This window comes from Gopherus flavomarginatus, chromosome 14, assembly GCF_025201925.1.
Source record: "Gopherus flavomarginatus isolate rGopFla2 chromosome 14, rGopFla2.mat.asm, whole genome shotgun sequence".
Classification (NCBI taxonomy): domain Eukaryota; kingdom Metazoa; phylum Chordata; order Testudines; family Testudinidae; genus Gopherus; species Gopherus flavomarginatus.
This window is the reverse complement of record NC_066630.1, coordinates 33,054,127-33,073,612: the sequence shown is the minus strand read 5'-3', so window position 1 is coordinate 33,073,612 and position 19,486 is coordinate 33,054,127. Positions and strand designations below refer to the sequence as shown.

Sequence of the window (19,486 nt, the reverse complement as noted above, 5' to 3'; positions counted from 1 at the left end):
CTTTACAGGAAAAAGAGACATGAAGTACTTCTGTTCTATTAACTCTTACTTATCTGTTTATGAGAGGGCCCCTGCAGGCACTGCGGCAAATTGCCCCACTTGACCCTCCTCTGGGTGGCCCTGTTCCCAGGAGCTACCCGTGTTAAGTGCCACCTGGCTGGAGCCTGCACCCGCTCCTGCATGCACCCCAACCTGCTGTCCCATCCCTGAACTCCCTCCTGCACCCCAACCCCCTGCTCCAGCCTGGTGAAAGTGAGTGAGGGTGCAGGAGAGCGAGCAACGGAGGGAGGGGGATGGAGGGAGTGTGTGGTGGCAGGGCCTCAGAAGGGGCGGGGCCTCAGGGAAGGGTTGGGGTAGGGGCAGAGCAAGGGTGTTTGGGTTTGTGTGATTATAGAGTTGGCAACCCTGTTCTTCGCCAGTGCCGCAGTTTCTGCTTTGACTGCTTCCGCACCTACCAGCTGGCTTCTCTGGCTGACTTCTCACCGCAGTTTTTCCACATACCAGGGAGTTGGTGTCCCGTTAACAGATACAGGATACAGTACTGAACATTTTTTCCCCTTGCTCCTTAAGCATTTTTGTTCACTTAAAAGTTGGAAACCTGACTCTGGGATGGGGTGGGGGTTGAGAGGCAGAATCCAGTTATGAGGCTTAATATAATGCTTATGACATACTCCATGGCATTTCACTTAATACAGAGGTGTCAGTTATTAGCAGCTTATGAGAGCCCCTTGATCTCTGTGACATTCATAAGTGGATACAACAGGTTTATGGAGCTGGTATAAAGTACTGTGAGCTAGGCTGTCTCACATCATCTCTGAAGTTAGCCCCTGGGAGAGGTACAGGAAGAAAGTGGTATGACACAAGGGGTGACCAGTCCAAATAAGCCCTAGCAAAGCTAGTGTAATAGATGTGTGCATGTTACAACCAACAGCAGTGTTGGAGTTCCAGTAATGGAACAGTGTTCAGTGATTAAATGCACAATAAAAACCTGAGAGCAGAGATCCTTAAGAGCCCTTAAAGGGACACTTAAGATAGACAGGAAACTTGTTTAAGTTATCAGTTACTCATGAGCTGAAAACTAAAATAAATAAATTTGCTTTTTTTCACTGCTTTGTTTCCTTTCTGTGCTTCACTCAGCTTGAGAAATGGAACTATATGGGTCATTGGCTTCATTTTTAGTCCCTCTTGCATGGGGATTCACACCAGGCTGAAACACAAGCACTTTGAGTTTCCAACACTTCCTGAACTCCCTACGTCAAGAACAAGAAAATCCCTCACAAAACCATTTCGCTTCGTATTAGGATTTGTAACCATTCCTCTCATGAGCACCATTTTCTTTTGATAAAATCTAGTTTTGAATCATCACTGACACTCAAGATCTCAACTGGAGAGAGGCATGGTCTAGTGGTGTGAGCTACAAATTGACTTTTGATCTCAGCCCTGGCACTGAGAAAGCTAATTATGTCCATACTTCAAATTGCCTGCTAATTTTGAGTGTCTCTTTTGATTGGGAGTCCAACTGGATACCTAGTGTCTGACTTCTCATAACTGCTGTTGCTATTGAAATCAATTGGAATTGAGGGTTCTTGGCATACACTGAGCAATCAGAGGGCTCATCTTCTCTGCCTCAGTTTCCCTATTGACTTCACTGCTTTACTCCTCCTATTACTTTTCTCTCTTTGAAGAATCCTTCATTAGCATTCAGTTCAGACTGGTGAAAAGAGATCCACTGTGAACCATACAGTACTAAATTTGCATGTAAATAGCCAGCTCGATGTTTATCTAGTTATTTCTTGTCTGACTGAAATCCTGTTTTTCACCTTTGCTGTTGACCAATCTCTAGACACAGACTTTAAGAATTTAGTTTTCAGTGTATATACGTAACTCTTCACGAAACACACGTACAGATGTTGTATAATGATACTAGTGACCAGACTGGAACCAGCTTTTCTTTGAAACTTCACATGATACTCTTCGGTGAATTACAATATATGTACCAGATGCAGGAGATCCCTGTAACCCTTCTGTGCCCCCTCTGGGCCTCTTCCAGTTGGTACTAAGAGGTTCTTGGGTCGCAGTGTAGAAAGGCCAGTTAACATGGGAGAAACATGGGAAGATTTCTGTGGCTGTGGCTCAGTTGGGGGAAAGATCGCTTCTTCTGTAAGTTGTGGCACAAACCCTGTGAAAATCCAGAAGATTTCCAGGGACTGGCTGGCCTGTGTTGGAGAATGGTTAGAAATTTCCTCTGAATCTGGTATAGTAGTGGGAGTTCTTTGAGATTGGAATGAGGAGAAGGGAATGGTGAGAGCTGCTCCTGTGATTAAAGCGAGCAGAATTTGGTGCTCCCTGAAGGAATGGTGCTTAGGATTTAATCAATATAACGGTGGTACTATATTCAGGCTGTTAAACATAGACTGGCTGGGTTTTTTTTCACTTTTGAAGCAGCCCAGATTGTGTTTGGTTATTCTGGGAACTAACGTTACTAGACAGGGTCAAGTAGCTGCTGGCCTGGACCGGGTGGTCGTGGCAGGGTTAATCCTCTGGGAGGTGACGATTAAAGTGTTCTTCATCAGGTGTTATTTTTCCAGTAAGCATGTTTTTCATTTGCAGATACTGTAGTATCGCTCCATCCACATGTTTTGGCAGCTTTCCAAGTGCCTGCAAGCTTGTGTTTACTGTACAGTTACACATACTTCTGGCATGGAAAAGGACTGTGCTAGTTCCTCCAAAGAAAAAACACATTTGGAATCTGCCAAAGAAAAAGGAAATTACCAGTACAGCAGCTAGCATCTTTCCAAGCCCAAAGGGCCAGTGGTACCACTGTGAACCTAAAGGTAATATTCAGAATAGGTTATGCGCATAATCTTTCTCTGCGTGAATTTGATTTTGGAAGGCAAGTTCGGGAGCAGACTGCCAGCTGTTAGTCTGGAAGAGTGGGTATTGGACCACCACCATAATATTGCTCAATGTTCTGTAGAAATCTAGCAAAAGAGAGTAAGTGTGGAAAGAATAAAATGTAACTCTTCTTTTGCTTTCAGGAGAGAGCACATTTTAAAGTGATAGTGTTGGTTTAAATTAGAGTTTTTAAAAGTTCTAACTGAGCTAACAGCACCTTACATTATTAAAAACAAACTTCAATATTTTTTAAATAACCCTCAGATTCTTATTTAATCATCTTGCATTCCTCTGAACTTGGACAATCCAAATAGGCTGGTCAACTTTATTTCAGACTCCAGTCAATGTGATACATCAGCAAAATAGTGCAGTGTTCAGGTTAGAAATATCTCAAAATCTTATAACAACAAACTGTTGTCACTGGAATGTTTTCTAATTCAATGGATACAAATCTATTCACTTTTATTCAATTTGGGTTTTGTAATCTAAAGTTCCACTAAAATGAAAACAATAACTTTAATTAGGTAATTAATTTAAAATGATTTAAATTTATGTCTGGGACTGCAGCTGTCTCTGGAGCTCCAGTTTTGTGATTTTTATAATAATTAATCTGTTTAATAAGGGGATCTTTTCTCCTGTTGCTCTGGAAGGTTCACATAAAGGGGAAACAGATTGTGCAGGGGAGAGTGATATAGACGAGAAAGGAAATTCCATCAAATGCACCAAGTAAATTTTTTTTCTTTAATTTTTCAGTTATAGTAACTGAAATTTTAAGACCAGGAGAGACCACTAACTAGTTTGAGCAGATGAAATTCAACATTGATAAGTGCAAAGTAATGCACATAGGAAAAATTATCCCAACTACTCATATTTAATGATGGGTTCTAAATTAGCTGTTGCGACTCTAGAAAGAGATGTTGGAATTATTGTGGATAGTCCTCTGAAAACTGCAGCAGCTGCAGTCAATGTGCAGCAGCAGTAACAAAAGGCTAACAGAATGTTAGGAACTATTAGGAAAGTGATAGAAAATAAGAAATAAGATACCATAATGCCACTATATAAATACATGAGGCACCCATACTTTGAATACTGTATCCTGTTCTAGTTGTCCTGTCTCAAAAATTATAGAGACGCTCCCCGACTTCCGTTCCGGAATGCCTTGCGTAAGTCAAGTTTTACATAAGTTGGGAACGTATACCTGACGATTACGTGTGCAAAAAAAAAAATAAAGAAAGCTTACGGAACTTATGGAACTTTTTCCGTAAGTCTGGATTTGCGTAAATTGGGTTTGCATAACTGCACATCTGTGGAATTGGAAAAGATTCAGAGAAGGGCAACAAAGATAGTCAAGGTTATGAAACAGCTTCCATACGAAGAAAGACTAAAAAGATTAGGGCTGTTCATCTTAGAAAAGAGACAATTAAGGGCGTATATGATAGAGGTCTATAAAAGCACATATGTGGGGAAATAGTGAACAGAGAAATGTTTGTTTACCCTTTTCCACAATACAAAACCCAGCGGTTACCCAATGAAATTAATAGACAGCAAATTTAATACAAACAAAAGGAAGTATTTTTTCTCACAGTCCATAATTCACTTGTGGAAGTCATTGCCAAGGGATGTTGTGATGGCCAAAAGTATAACTGGGTTAAAAACAAAAAGTACTAAATAAGTTCCAGGAGCATAGGTCCATCAATGACTATGGCCCAAGATAGTCAGGGATGGAATGTCATGCTCAGGGTGACCCTAAAATTCTGACTGCCAGAAGCTGGGAGGGGAAAACAAGGTGGATCTCTCCAAAATTGTCTTTTTCTGTATGCTCCCCCTGAAGCTCTGGTATTGGTCACTATTGGAGATAGGATTCTAGGCTAGATGGACCATTGGTCTGACCCAGTAAGACTGAACTTATATTATGTTCACCTGCACAACACAGGCAACTTACAACCCACCCACTAATTCCTACATCCAGCCTAAATCTGTTGCCAACTCTTGTGATTCTATCATATACCTCCCAACATGTGTGTGTTGTTTTTTTTTAAGCCATAGCTGCTGGAGTCATGAGATTACATGAAAACATCTTACTTTATTAATGAGAGAGCTGTTTCTAGCTTTCATTTTTGTGGAGAAAAGCTTAAGAATACAAACAATGAAGGCTCACAAACCAAAAGGCAAATAAAAAGCCGTTTAAAAAAAATTCATACTCTTTTGGGGCTTGATCCATGATTTTTTGAATGCCTGTGATTGACAACACCGGCACTGTGACGTCCTACGTGAGGTATTGTTGGAGCAGGGAACAGTGGTCAGGAATCTTTTGGGTTTTATTCATAGCTCTGCCATTGACTTCAATCCTGGAAAAATTCTTTCATCCTTACAATGGCATCTTCATCCATTAACAGGTTTAATATTTATATCATACTGTCAGGCATAGTTAATGTTTGTAAAATGCTTTCTGATTCACACTTAAAAGATGCTTAGAAGTGCTTAAATATCACTATTATCTGGACTTTTATGCAAAAGGTAGGGAAGAATGCTCACATTATTTCTTAGCAGGGTTCCATGCTCAAATCTCTTTAAAAGAAATAAATTTAAAAGAACAAATTGACCCTTTCAGATTGTGCTCTGGTTACTCAACTATGTAATAATGAAAGTATTGCATTCAGATTGCTTCACTCAGACAATACACTCTATACAGTGGGTTTATTGCTTCAGTCATTGAAGTGGGTTTATTTTTTATACAATAAAGAGCTTGCTTTCAAATGAGACTTGGAATTTTGGTGAACAATTTCACTGAAAGTTTCAAAGGAGAGGAAATCAGCCTATTTGTACAGGCAAATCAGTTAATTTCCACTTTCAGATGGGAACTAGATACATAGCTTTCGCTACACGTTTTGGACATGTAATTACTAGTTGGTAAGTGCAAATCCAGGCCCACCCATTTCCTCCGGCTGCAAAATGGGTAAATACTTCCTTGAATTTCAGCTGGTAGCAACAGTGTTTGGAAGGAAGGGGTAAGTGCAAATATCTGCTGCTCAACTTTCGAGCAACAGTCAGAAGTCTTAATCTCTTACTTAGAAAAAGGGGACTGAATACCATGAACATCATCCACATCTAATCTCCTTTCTTACTCTCTTCATTCCTTTTGTTTGTCTTCAGAACTTCCTTCACCACCTGTGCCTTCCCAATGACAGAGGCACAGCAGTTCTGCCAAAATCGTTAAGTCTAGAACCTTTGCAGACTGGAAACTTACCTCTTCTTCATAACCAACATTCTGTGGTGGCAGCCTTCTTCTCTAGTTAACGTCTTTGTGGAAATGAAGAGCAATCCTATGAAGCTGTTCCTGTGGCTCTTGCTGCTCATCTCTGATGTTTTGGCTTTCAGAACTGAGAAACCTGTCGGAGAAAGGGCTGTTGAGCTAATGAAGCAAGCCCCTCTAATTGATGGGTATGTAGAATGTTGTTTTTTTTTTTTTCAATACATCTTGGTAACATTCATTAACAGGGTTAATATTTCTAAAATGGTGGCCAAAAGATAAGATATCCTTAGGTATTCAATATACCCAATGTGAAGGCATGGAAGGTAGATGGATCAAGACCACGTTATGTAGCTAGTAGACTAAGAAAGGGTTCTGTAGGGACTATGGGGAGATGCTAAGTAACATGTAATAAAATATATATTTTTTTGTTTGGAGAAGAGTTACATCAAATAGCTTGAAAACTAGCCAAAAACCTTTAATTCATGCCTTCCTATATACCATCAAAAAACACCTTGGTTTCCTTACACACACACATTTAAGACTAGCAAAGCATATTAAATATAACTGTACTTTATAGTGAACATCCTAGATCACTTACGAGATGCAACAAGAAATCCAACCATTCACCACAAATTATTGAAAATCTGAAAAATATGGGTCTAGCAAATGGAACACTTCAATGGTAGGTTTTCAGGTTCAATCCTTGTAAACAAATATTGGTGTATTTTAAGCCCCCCCACTTATCCTCTGCCTGTTACAATGGGAGACTAAGCACTAAATCCTGTAAACCCTGAGCACAGGGCCGGATTAACTCTCCTGTGGATCCGAGGCTATTAGATTTTGGGTTTGGGGGTTTGGAGTGGGGGAATGGGATCAGGGCTGGGGCAGGGGATTAGGGTGCGGGGAGGGGTGCAGCTCCAGCGTGGGGGGGTGGGCTCTGGGGTGGGTCCAGGGCTGGGGCAGGGGATTAGGGTGCGGGGAGGGGTGCAGCTCCAGCTTGTGGGGGTGGGCTCTGGGGTGGGTCCATAGTGGCCAGGGGGGCTCCGGGGAGGAAGTGTATGTGGTGGGGACAGAAACAGCACATGCAAGGAGGGGAATCCCTACTCCAGAGGAGTTACCTTGTCACCTGGCTTGGCCAGCTGGTCATCCAACTGCCCCCTGGTCCCCTGTCCAGTGCTGCTGCTCGCCTGCCTGCCTGCTGCCTCCATTAGCCCAACTGGCCCTCAGAAGATCAGGTGGGAATCCAAACCCTGTGCATGGCGCCCTCTTTGGCAGGGGCCCGAATGGCCCACCCCAGACTTGATCCAGGAACTTAAAGGAAAAGGGGTCCCTCTAGCACTCAAATACTATTGTGCTGTTGTGATGCTGAGAAACCCTGGTCTGTCCATGGGCAGGATCAAACTGGGGACCTCTGGAGCTTAGTGCCTGAGCTGTTAGCTAAGGCTGTAGAGCAGATTCATTAATCTCTTTAAGGCCTGGTCTACACTGGGGGGATGGGGGGGATCAACCTAAGATACGCAGCTTCATCAACAACGAGAATAGCATAGCTGAAGTCGACGTATCTTAGATCGACTTATCTCGTGTCCTCACGGCACGGGGTTGACTGCCGCCGCTCCCCTGTCAACTCCGCTTCCGCCTCTCACCACGATGGAGTGCAGGACTCGACGGCAGATAAATCGATCCCCGCTAGATCGATCACTACCCGCCGATTCGGTGGGTAGGGTAGACGTACCCTAAGTAATCGCGGCACTACTAGATGGGACAGAATGCCACACCCAGGAGGTGTGTGGGTTACACTAACTCAAATAAAATTCTAAAATCAAACTTGCCTGCCAATAGTATGGCTGCTATTTGCAGATCCAACATATGAAGAGAAAGCATGGAGATGTGATGAGAGCTAGAAGAATAAGATGGAAAGAGGGGCTTGTGCCGTGGTGAGCTGCCAAAATCTTAGGAATCGGTTCCCTACAGGTTCTTCAGCGGCACTTTGGCGGTGAGTCCTTCACTTGCTCCGGGTCTTCGGTGGCACATTGGCAGCGGGTCCTTCAGTGCTGCCGAAGACCCGGAGCGAGTGAAGGATGCACGACTGAAGTGCTGCTGAAGATCCAGAGTGAGTGAAGGACCCGCCACCGAAGTGCCACTGAATCATAGAATCATAGACTATCAGGGTTGGAAGGGCCTTCAGGAGGTCATCTGGTCCAACCTCATGCTCAAAGCAGGACCAATTCCGAACTAAATCATCACAGCCAGGGCTTTGTCAAGCTTGACCTTAAAAACCTCCAAGGAAGAAGATTCCACCACCTCCCTAGGTAACCCATTCCAGTGCTTCACCACCCTCCTAGTGAAAAAGTTTTTCCTATTATCCAACCTAAACCTCCCCCACTGCAACTTGAGACCATTACTCCTTGTTCTGTCATCAGGTACCACTGAGAACAGTCTAGATCCATCCTCTTTGGAACTCCCTTTCAGGGAGTTGAAAGCAGCTATCAACGCCCCCCCCCCCTTTCTTCTGTTCTGCAGACTAAACAATCGCAGTTCCCTCAGCCTCTCCTCATAAGTCATGTGCTCCAGACCCCTAATCATTTTTGTTGCTCTCCGCTGGACTCTTTCCAATTTTTCCACGTCCTTCTTGTAGTGGGGGGCCCAAAACTGGACACAGTACTCCAGATGACGCCTCACCAATGTCGAATAGAAGGGAATGATCACATCCCTCGATCTGTTGGCAATGCCCCTACTTATACAGCCCAAAACGCTGTTAGCCTTCTTGGCAACAAGGGCACACTGTTGATTCATATCCAGCTTCTCGTCCACTGTAACCCCTAGGTCCTTTTCTGCAGAACTGCTGCTTAGCCATTCAGTCCCTAGTCTGTAACAGTGAATGAGATTCTTCCTTGTCCTTGTTGAACTGCACTTGTCCTCGTTGAACCTCATCAGGTTCTTTTGGCCCAATCCTCTAATTTGTCTAGGTCCCTCTGTATCCTATCCCTACCCTCCAGTGTATCTACCACTCCTCCCAGTTTAGTGTCATCTGCAAACTTGCTGAGAGTGCAGTCCACCCCATCCTCCAGATCATTAATGAAGATATTGAACAAAACCGGCCCCAGGACTGACCCTTGGGGCACTCCACTTGATACCGGCTGCCAACTAGACATGGAGCCGTTGATCACTACCCATTGAGCCTGACGATCTAGCCTGCTTTCTGTCCATCTTATAGTCCATTCATCCAGCCCATACTTTTTTAACTTGCTGGCAAGAATTCTATGAGAGACCGTATCAAAAGCTTTGCGAAAGTCAAGGAATAACACATCCACTGCTTTCCCCTCATCCACAGACCCAGTTAGCTCCAAACAAACCTCACTGCGAGGCAGTGCTTAAAGTGGTCTGAGAAAAGTGGGTGGGGTTTATCATAATTTGGGAGCAGTAGCTTTGGTAAGATGGTGCTTTAAGTGTACCCCTCAGCCACTCAACCTGATTCAATTTTTTTTTGCCACATTTGCAACCTCTCCAGTCTCTAGAGAACTGTTGCAAGGGTGTTGGCAGTTAACTTTCAAGGGGAACTAAAAGTAGATAGATAAACATTAGGAAAGGACAAGCTTGTTTGTATCATTAATGCTATTTATTTTACTACTTAGGCACAATGACCTTCCATTACAACTGAGGATATTGTACCAAAACAGACTAAGTAAAATCAACTTAAAAATTCTTAACACCACATTCACAAACATTCAGAAACTTCAGTCTGGCCATGTCGGAGCTCAGGTATGTACTGTTGGTGCTATGACGTGGATCTCTTAGAATATTTATACTGATCGTTCTACAGCTGGATCTGAGCAAAATCCAGACACATCCAGATTTTGGATATGCCATAGTTTAGAAGAGGTGTTTCAGATCTGGGATTTTGATTCAGCCCATGATAGAAAAAAGGGAAAACTGCATGGCTACAGAAGCTTTCATATATTTGCATTTGCCAGACTTTAAAATGCCTTTGCAGAATCCAGCTCCTCTTATCTAAAATGTTATGTATTATTTTTACAGCAACTGAATTAAAAAGTTGTCATAGCCTCCTGACCTTGGAAGACTGTGTGAGTGATTGGGGTTGCTAAGAGCCTATTATCAGAGAGTGTGCCCCTAGTCAGATTAGGTGTTCCTTTGGGATTTCCCAGTGATGAAAACTCCCCAACAAATTGCCAAGAGGAAGTGGTTTTATTTATGATTCTGCTGATAATGAGGTCCATGAACTTGTTGTTTGGCCCATCTATGTCTCTTTTTCAGTTTTGGTCAGTGTATGTTCTGTGCAGCGCTCAGAACAAGGATGCTGTGCGTCTGACCCTAGAGCAGATTGATGTTGTCAAGAGGATGTGTCAAATCTATCCAGAACTTGAACTTGTTAATACTTCTCAAGGTGATACTTTTTTAAAATGAAAATGTTTCTTTAATGAGATTGCAGGAGGGAACATATGTGAGATGAAGTACTTGGCATATCACATATTGCATATTAAGAATGGTAGTATTGACATTTATGGTTGTGAAATGATTATCTGCTGCTCAATGCAGATAGCTCTAAGTCTTTGTCTTCAATTTATTGTGGCGTTTATCTTCCCTTTAAACTCCAGGTATTGCTGATAGTAAAAAGATAGCATGCTTGATTGGAATAGAAGGTGGCCATTCCATTGACAGCAGTCTCGCAACGCTAAGGATGTATTATGACCTGGGTGTTCGGTACATGTCTTTAACGCACACCTGCAATACTCCATGGTAACTGATGTGCACTTGTTTCTGTAATGCTTACTTTTCCAGTGCAAAGGGATGGCAGCTTTAAGATGGGCCAAAATTGGTTTGAACAATGTGGGAGACTGCTATCTGTGACTGATGGTGGAGGAGCTGAAGGATGACTGATGTCCTTTGGATAGGTCCACTTGTTATGTGGTGGGTTGAAGAAGGAAAATGTGTCTGCCACTTGAGAGTTTAGTGACATCATGGGATCTATTTTAGTTTGTTGGCAAAATAAATACAGGGAAGTCATCATCTCCATTGCTTTGTGAGAAAACTAGAGCAGAGTGTAACTGACACGTTTCTCTTCTGGAAGGAATGTTATTGAGACTGGTAAAAAGTTTTTATTACAGGCAGGAAAGGCAGTAAGAAAGGGTTTTCTGGGTGACCCAGCTAACTTCATACTTTCCTTATTGGAGTGGTGAGTGCCGTGTGTGGATTCAGCTCTTGATGGCACTGGAGACTCTCCTCTTCGGCCAGCCCCAAACACGTACCACATGTGTAGCTGTGAAGGCTTGTGTCCTGCAGGTGGGTGGGCTGGGGCTCGGTTCACATGCCTCCATATCACCTGTCCCACCTATTGCCTGTCCCACCTGCTGGCCAAGCACACCCCTCCTGTACATACCCAGTGAAGGAAGGATTTAGATCCCAAACTCTCCCTGTAAGAAGCAGATTGAGCCATCTCCTAGAAGACTTTGCTGTCATGCCTCCCTCCGCCACACTAGTGGTGATGAGCAATGCTTTTTTAACCCGCAGTTATACATCAGCCCTTACGTCTGCTTAGAGCCCCCCTCATCCTGCAGCTTCTTCTAGGGTCAGCCTTATGTCCTCTGTCCACAAATTGTCCAGCAAGGAAAATGTCATTGCCACATTCCTGTCATGGTGTGAGAGGCGTCCACACACTTTCAGGCTTAGGATTCTTTACTGAGGGAGCTAATTGTGATGTAGACATCTGACACTGGGAACTGCACTATGCCAGTTCTTTCCACAAAGACCTTCTGAGCAGTAACGTTCTATGCTGGGTTCAAACTGGTGACCTAAATACCAAAGCCTGCAAATCATATTTCTAATTCCTGAATCACACAGACCCATATAGGGGTGAAGAACGGCTAACAGTAGAAAATGGCCCTGCATAATGCTGTTCCTTCCTACTGCTCTAGTTTTCACAAATTGCCCTCCAGTTTCCTCTGTTTGGCTGTTAATGCCAGCCTCAACATCCAGTATCCACTTCTTACAGAGCCATTGTCATATCTTTCTACACTGTCTCCATGGACATGGATTGTCCTTCTGGAATTGCTCCTGAAGACCACCACTCTCTGATTAGTCCTAAAGACTCACCTCTGCTGTAACACCCACAAGAAACAACTCATCAAAAGCATTCTTCATTATATCATTTAAAAAGTAACCTGTGCCCAGGCTGCACTCAGGCCTAAGAATCACCACATTATTGCACTGCTGTAATTCTTTTTCCTCCTCACCCAAACTGGCCCTGGTCAGACGGCGTGGGTGCAATTTTAAATGTGAACTTAGTTTTGGTGAAAGATACCAGATTGATAGCCCTGAAGTCTGCTAGTGACCCCTAGAAGTGTTGCAGCATTAGACAGCATGCACTTCCTCAAAGTGCCTCACCCATGTGAACTAGTTCTGACCTGGAGGACGAATGTCTGGGAGTGAGATACAAGCATGACATTGCATGAATGAGAGCTATGCTTATCATCTTTAAACTCAGCTATATGACTTCAGGGTGAGGATTTTTTACTGTGTTCATGTGAAATTTGATTGTTCGGATCTAACCCACTAGAATAATGCAATGGTTTCTTACGTGTTTTTTTTTTTGAAGGGCAGAATCTTCATCAAAGCAAGTACATAACTTTTATCCTAATGTGAATGGTCTGAGTTCATTTGGCAAAGTAAGAATCTCTCCTCAATGGCAACCTATGCAAACTTTTCTCTCATTAACACCTTCAAAGATTCTGCTCCTTTGCTTTTCAAAAAATAAATAAATAAATAAATAAATAACTTGTGTTTTAAGAGATTTAATTACTATAAATTGTAGATGGCCTTGAGATGGGGGATTCAGAACTTAATAGTAGAGAGAGAGTAAAATATATAAAGAGACTGTGACTATATAGTTCTATAAAAACAACGAGGAGTCCGGTAGCACCTTAAACAGTAGCAGATTTATTTGGGCATAAGCTTTTGTGGATAAAAAAATCCCACTTCTTCAGATGCATGGAGTGAAAATTACAGATATGGGCATAAATACTATATCTGTAATTTTCACTCCATGCATCTGAAGAAGTGGGTTTTTTACCCACGAAAGCTTATGCCCAAATAAATCTGTTACTTTTTGAGGTGTCACTGGACTCCTCGTTGTTTTTGTGGATATGGACTAACACAGCTACCCCTCTGATACATAGTCCTATAGTGTGTAATAAAAATTGTATTCTTACTGTATAATTCTATAGACTTTTCCCCGTCCTACAGAAAGGATTTCCCTCTACTAAACTGTCTATGTTCCATCATTCCTCAGCCTTCTCTGTTTGTAGCAATTCAGTAAATGTCTACACAACCTTGTGGGTTGTGTCCCTATCAAATTCTGTAGAACTTTCCCAGAATGGGATATGTTGAGGGGCAGAGGGTGGGAGTATTCAGGACTTGAGGTACAGTAATAGGTTGCAGGAATTGATAAATGAAGATTAAGGCTAAGATTGTGTCACCGATATTTTTAGTAAAAGTCTCAGACAGGTCATGGGGGGGAAAAGGAAAAATTCATGGAGGCCGTGATCTGACTTTTACTAAAAATATCCAGGACAAAATGGGGATCTGCGGGTCCCCCCACTGCCTGAAGCCGGCAGCTGCGCAGGGGCTAGGAGCCGCCTGCAGCAGCTGGGGGCTGTGGGGTACCCTTGCTGCCTGCAGCTCTGGGTGTCCCCCTGCTGCCCGTAGGGGCCAGGAGCTGGGGATGTCCCTGCCTCCTGTGTCAGCCGGGAGCTGTGGGGTACCCCTGCTGTCCGCAGCTCCAGGGGCCCTCAGTGGCCAAGAGCTCACTGCCACTGGGAGCTGTGGCATGCTGCCACTGCCTGTGGTGGCCAGGAGCTGTGGGGTTCCCCCGCTGCCCACGGTGGATGGGAGCTCAGGAGTTCCCCTGCCGCCTGTGGCATCTGGGAGCTGCGGGGTACACCACCACATGTGGTGGCTTGGCACTCTGGCATATGGCACTGGAAGCTGCACTGTGCCAGTTCTTTCCACGAACACTTTCTGAGCAGTAACGTTCTATGCTGGGTTCAAACTGGTGACCTGAATACCAAAGCCTGCAAATCATATTTCTAATTCCTGAGTCACACAGACCCTGCAGCTCCCGACCACTGCAGGCTGAAGTCACAGAAGTTGCTGGAAGTCACGGAAACTTGTAGAATTTTGATATAAACTGTCCCAAATCCTGTGGTTCTTTAACTCAGTTTTCACTCCAACTTCAAATGAAGCTGTGGAAGTTTGCCTGAATAAGAACCTCAGGATTTGACATAATCCATTAAATAGCAGCTATAATATGTTCTTGACATTCCTGTTTCAAAATACTTCATAGCAGTGGTTCCATAGAATGAAGTACTATTTCTTTAAAGGGTGCCCAGGACAAATTGACTTCTAAAGCCTGATTGTGTTGCCATTAGAGATGGGCCAGAGAAATTTTAATAGGGATTTTGAACTCCCTTTCCTCTCGCAAAAGAACTTCTGTGGTGGTTGGGTCCATGACTTAATCAAAGCCACCTCTATTTAAATATATATTTCTAAACCTGAAAGTAGAAGAATGTCGTCAGTGCTGGCTCAGTGCTCACAAAACACAGCACATAACACAGAAAATTGCAAAACTTGAGGAGCACAAATTTGGTTTGAAAATAGATTTCAGTCTTATTTCCAAGGTATTAACTTCAAAAGTAAATTAAATAAGTTTAAATTCATGACTTTGAGGTTCCCAGGCCCCTTTATTTTCAGCTATCTTTACAATTTTATCCTGAGAATAAAATTATCTTCCTGACCTTTCAAGTGTTCAGACCTCTGGGATGAGCAAACTGGGTTAAAGTTTCCTTTCAGAAGTGCATGCAAATCTGTTGGTTTCCATGAGTGTGGAAGTGCTTATTTAAGGCATGAGTGACTTAGAATCTGGCAAAATGCAACAAATAATTTGGTAAATTAGTACAATTTTCCCACAGCTGTTTCAGAACACTGAAAACTCAAGGAATAAGAAACTGCAACATTTAGTATTAGCAGCAATACTTATTAGTGAAGTATACAGTATAAAGTGAATTATCAAGACCTATATATTTTATATATATGGCTGAGCTTTTAAAAATGTGATAACTGCAGTTAGCATTGAAAAAGAGACTCTGTGATGTGCTAGTGTGTCCCCATTAGAGAAACGATTAGGAAGCCTATGCTAGCCACAAACAACACGCAAGTAGAGAGACCCATACCCACTTTTATGACACCTGCAGAATGTAAGTATTTAGTCACATACATCTGCTAACCGATCTCCTTTAACAGAACACAATACTAATACTACTGTCTGTAAATCTGTATTAGGAAGTGGTGATGGAGATGAATCGCTTGGGGATGATGATAGATTTATCCCATACCTCAGACTCCACAGCAAGAATGGCTCTCCGGATCTCCAGAGCACCAGTCATTTTCAGTCATTCTTCAGCCTTCTCTGTTTGTAACCACTCAAGAAATGTTCCTGATGATATTCTTCAGAGTTTGGTGAGTGACTTGAAAAGATTTCACTCCTCTGGCCGGCCCAAGACAATCCTGTGCATACAGGATTCAAAGCGTACTTCTCTTCCTGTCATCTCAGAAGTCAGTTCACTCTTAATCATAAGCAGATTCTAAGCAATAAGTGAAGCATTTGCTCCTCAGGCTATGGCTTTGGGTTATATTCAGTATGTGACTGCAAAGGTGGAACAATTGCTGGCAAGTTGAAAAGAAATGCTTGCAATGAAAGGAGGTTGAATTGGTTTGACATGGTCACTGAAATAGATGGAGTTACGCTGACTTACACCAGCTGCGGATTGCATAAGAGATAGGGAGGCAGCAGCTTGTGTTCTCAACTGACCTTCACATGTAGAATGGCACTGATGGGCTGTAGATGGAGTTGCGCTCACATCCCTTGAGGGTGAGCATGACATAGGGTCCGTGAATAGCTGCTCACAATACGTCCCTCTATCTTTCAGAAAAGGAACAATGGAATTGTGATGGTGACTTTCTATAAAAAGGTGCTGGCCTGTGGAAGAGAGGTGGTGAATGTTGCAACTGTGGCAGGTTTGCATCTAATACAGTGCAGTTCTGAATAATGATTCCTACTATAAATTTCTCTCGAGTCTGAGCCACATTTCAAGTGTGAATCTTTGTTGCTGGAACGCACACATTCACCCATCCCCACATTGTGTAAAACACAGCCACTCGGTGACTTGTAACATACATCCTTTTAGCGTGCACATCTAAATCTGATCGTTTTTAGAGTTTACACTTACTGAGCAATAGTAAGAGGCGCAGGCCATTAATAAGTAGCTAGAGGAACTGATGGCCCAAAGTGGACCATTAACTAAATCCTAACTGGGTCTGGGTGTTAATCCCCAGGAAAAAACCCTGACTGTAAATAGTTAGTCTGAGAGTAGAAATTTCTATTGTTACAGACAAGATATTTTTAGAGAACTAACATCCTGCATGTGAGCCAATCATGTACCTCCAGTCACTTTTAATCAGTCTGGTTATTTTATTCTCAAGATGACTAGTACTGCACTGAATACAAATGTCAAGTTAAGCATCAGTAAGTATCAAGGGCCTGTCACATACAGCATTGAGTTTTAGCCCATGTTCTACATGTATCTTTTGACGTCACATATTTAAAGTGAACTTAGTGCTTTGTCTAAACATTGTGAGACATGTTAACCAAACACCAATATGTCTGAAATAGATTTTCTTCTTGCCCTCTGCTTTGACATTGTTTTCTTTGTTGTTTTCTTCTAGATCATTTTGACCACATAAAGAAAATTGCAGGTTCAAAATCAATAGGAATTGGTGGTGACTATGATGGAGTGGATCAGTGAGTAAAACAATATATAAATTCAGAAATAAAGTGCTCCTTGGATCATGAGGATTTTCTGTCAGTTCTTTTGAAAATGGCAGGCTATGGCTATTGGAGCAGATTGTTGTGCAGTTTCTATTAAAACACACTTCGATAAAGCAAGGGCTTGATCGTTCCCTTCTAGATTAATGGGAAGATATGTTTCATTTGGAGTGGAAATGAGCTTGCCAGAACAACAATCCCCCTACTGTCCTCCTAACCTCTTTGAGGTCAGGGATTTGCATGTGCCAGCAATGAATGGCAGAAAAGCTACCAGTGCCTCAAACGGTTAGCTCTTCTGTGAGCCCATTTGTACTGTATAACTGTTCCCTCCCTCTCACCTTCTTAGCAACTCGGTAAGGACCACGTGGCCCTGGGGCTAATGCAGAGGCATGGCTATGGCTTCCATTGGTTCCAGGGATCTAGAGGCTTGGGGGGCAACGTTCTGTTCTGTCAGGGAACCCTCCTCCCTTCAAAACAAGCAATCTGATCTCTGCACCCTGGCTCCATCTGCTCATGCCTGTGATTGTTTCTGGGGTAATATATGGCCCTGCATAACATATGGACTATAGCATAAGACTAGGCTGCTTGGCACTTGCTTGCCTTTAAGCTTTTCTTCTTGACCTTGTGCATCTTTCTTGCTTGTGTCAGAGACACTTGGGCACAACTCATATCAAATGGTGTGGATCACAAAAAAAAGTCTGCTCCCACAGGGACTAGCCATTCAGTAGTAGGAATCTCCTACACAGCGAGAGTTAACAATTGGCGCTTATAGTTTTGTACACATTTTCACTAGGATATTCAATAGAACTGGTGCTGGGGGTTCCTAAAGTGCTGAATGAGCCATGGAGTAAAGAGATGACACTGCTAGCTTGCTTGACACAGATTTAGAACAATGAGCCTGCACAAAACAAAACATTATTGTGAGAGATGGGGGGGGTCCTAATAGTGCATGTGGCGGGCATATGTCACAAGGACTACATGTCCCAGCATGTCCTGCTCCACCCTTCCTCCATGGCTGTGGGCTGGCTTCCACAGGGCGTGCTGGGAGGTATAGTTCTACTGGTGCGTTATGGGCTGGGCGCCCCCAGCTTGCATAAGCTGCCAGGGACCTGCCCTTGCAGGGGGTCCCACACTTCTTCCTGGGCTCTGCATGGAGTCCATTGTTTCTTGGAGTCTCGCATTCTGGTGAGCTGGCTCAGTGCCTGCCCTCAGAGGCCTGAGAGGCTAATTGTCTCCCCAGGGCCCTTTCCGCATTAGCACCAAACTGCCATCAGGCTGTGGTAGGGCACAGAGTGTTCTTGGCACTGTCTGAAAATCACCTCTGGCCTCTGCAATGGCTTCTGGGGAGATAATTGTGCCTACAGCAACAGAAGCATTAAGCTTATTGCCCACAGTCCCAATATGCGGAGAATGAAACCCATGTTCCTATAACTCAGGCCAATGGGAGGTGGATGCTAGTAACAATATGTCGGTACCCTCTGGGAGGAGAGGGACATAGGCCCGGGAAAATAAACCCTGGAAGACCAGGTATGCATAGGTTTGGGTGCTTCTTTTTTCCAGCTCCCTTTGCTGGGACAGGAATTACACAGTAGACATCAAATTGCTTATTGCATTCCCTGCAAATGGAGGGTTTCATGTAGCTTTCTTTGCATGTCCAAAACTCCTAGTGAGCTCAAAACTGGCACTTCTCCCAGGACATTGTCCCTCTAGCTTATTCTGTAAATGACGTAACGTGTATAGTAGAGGAGAAAAAATGGTCAGCAATTGTTCAGGGTATATCATATGCGTGCAAACTCTCTTTTTGAATAGTATAGAATTTTATAGGTAGAGTGCACTATAGCCTCCTGTTGCATAGATGTTTTCCTGGCCATCAGAGATGGAGTGTGGGGAATGAGGGGTGTATTCATGAATGAGCGGTGTTTGTTTTTTTAATACTGCCCATGCTGCTTTAGTGTCTGCACAGAATGTTGCCTTTCTCTAGAATGCACAGTTTAGTCCCACTAAAGGAATGCTTCATGCAGAAAGAACCTTGTTTGGTATGGCTCTGGGGCTCAACCGCTCTCCCAATTAAGTCAGTTGGATTTTTGATTTTGACTAAATTGGGAGAAGGGTTGAGTCCTCTGGTGACCTGTTTGTCAACTGGACTCTTGCCACAATCATTTAAAAACCCCTCTCTACATTATTCATCCAGAAGTATGGGTTATATAGTATGTCATTCTGTGGTGGTGGTTGTTGTTAACAGATTCCCTGAAGGACTGGAAGATGTTTCAAAATACCCTGCATTGATTGAGGAACTTCTGAGAAGAGGTTGGACCGAAAGAGAACTGTCAGGGGTTTTAAGGGAAAACTTCCTCCGTGTTTTCAGGGAGGTGGAAAAAGTAAGATTAAAAGCAGTGGCAAAATTATGTGACAAACTCTGAATTTCTGGTTGCTGCCAAGGGGGA

The 19,486-nt window shown here is 43.2% G+C and overlaps 1 protein-coding gene and 1 non-coding gene across 11 annotated transcripts in view; both read left to right on the top strand.

The window, feature by feature from the left end:
- LOC127034159 (dipeptidase 2-like) overlaps window positions 1–19,486 on the top strand; it is a 31,354-nt gene that overhangs the window by 10,721 nt on the left and 1,147 nt on the right. For 4 of the 10 annotated variants that reach the window (XM_050922725.1, XM_050922727.1, XM_050922722.1 and 1 more), the window contains 10 exons: window positions 2,611–2,834; window positions 6,049–6,336; window positions 9,781–9,907; window positions 10,421–10,550; window positions 10,762–10,903; window positions 12,759–12,828; window positions 15,500–15,676; window positions 16,147–16,234; window positions 16,943–17,018; window positions 19,285–19,420. In XM_050922725.1, coding sequence (XP_050778682.1) covers window positions 6,206–6,336; window positions 9,781–9,907; window positions 10,421–10,550; window positions 10,762–10,903; window positions 12,759–12,828; window positions 15,500–15,676; window positions 16,147–16,234; window positions 16,943–17,018; window positions 19,285–19,420 — 1,077 coding nt within the window. In that variant the 5' untranslated portion in view covers window positions 2,611–2,834; window positions 6,049–6,205. Of the gene's footprint in view, window positions 1–2,054; window positions 2,161–2,610; window positions 2,835–6,048; window positions 6,337–9,780; window positions 9,908–10,420; window positions 10,551–10,761; window positions 10,904–12,758; window positions 12,829–15,499; window positions 15,677–16,146; window positions 16,235–16,942; window positions 17,019–19,284; window positions 19,421–19,486 lie in introns of those variants that run through there. The other 6 variants (XM_050922730.1, XM_050922731.1, XM_050922724.1 and 3 more) reach the window with 3 other exon arrangements.
- LOC127034522 (small nucleolar RNA ACA64) lies at window positions 18,346–18,475 on the top strand. The gene has a single exon (XR_007769422.1). It is a non-coding gene; the product is annotated as a small nucleolar RNA ACA64 (small nucleolar RNA).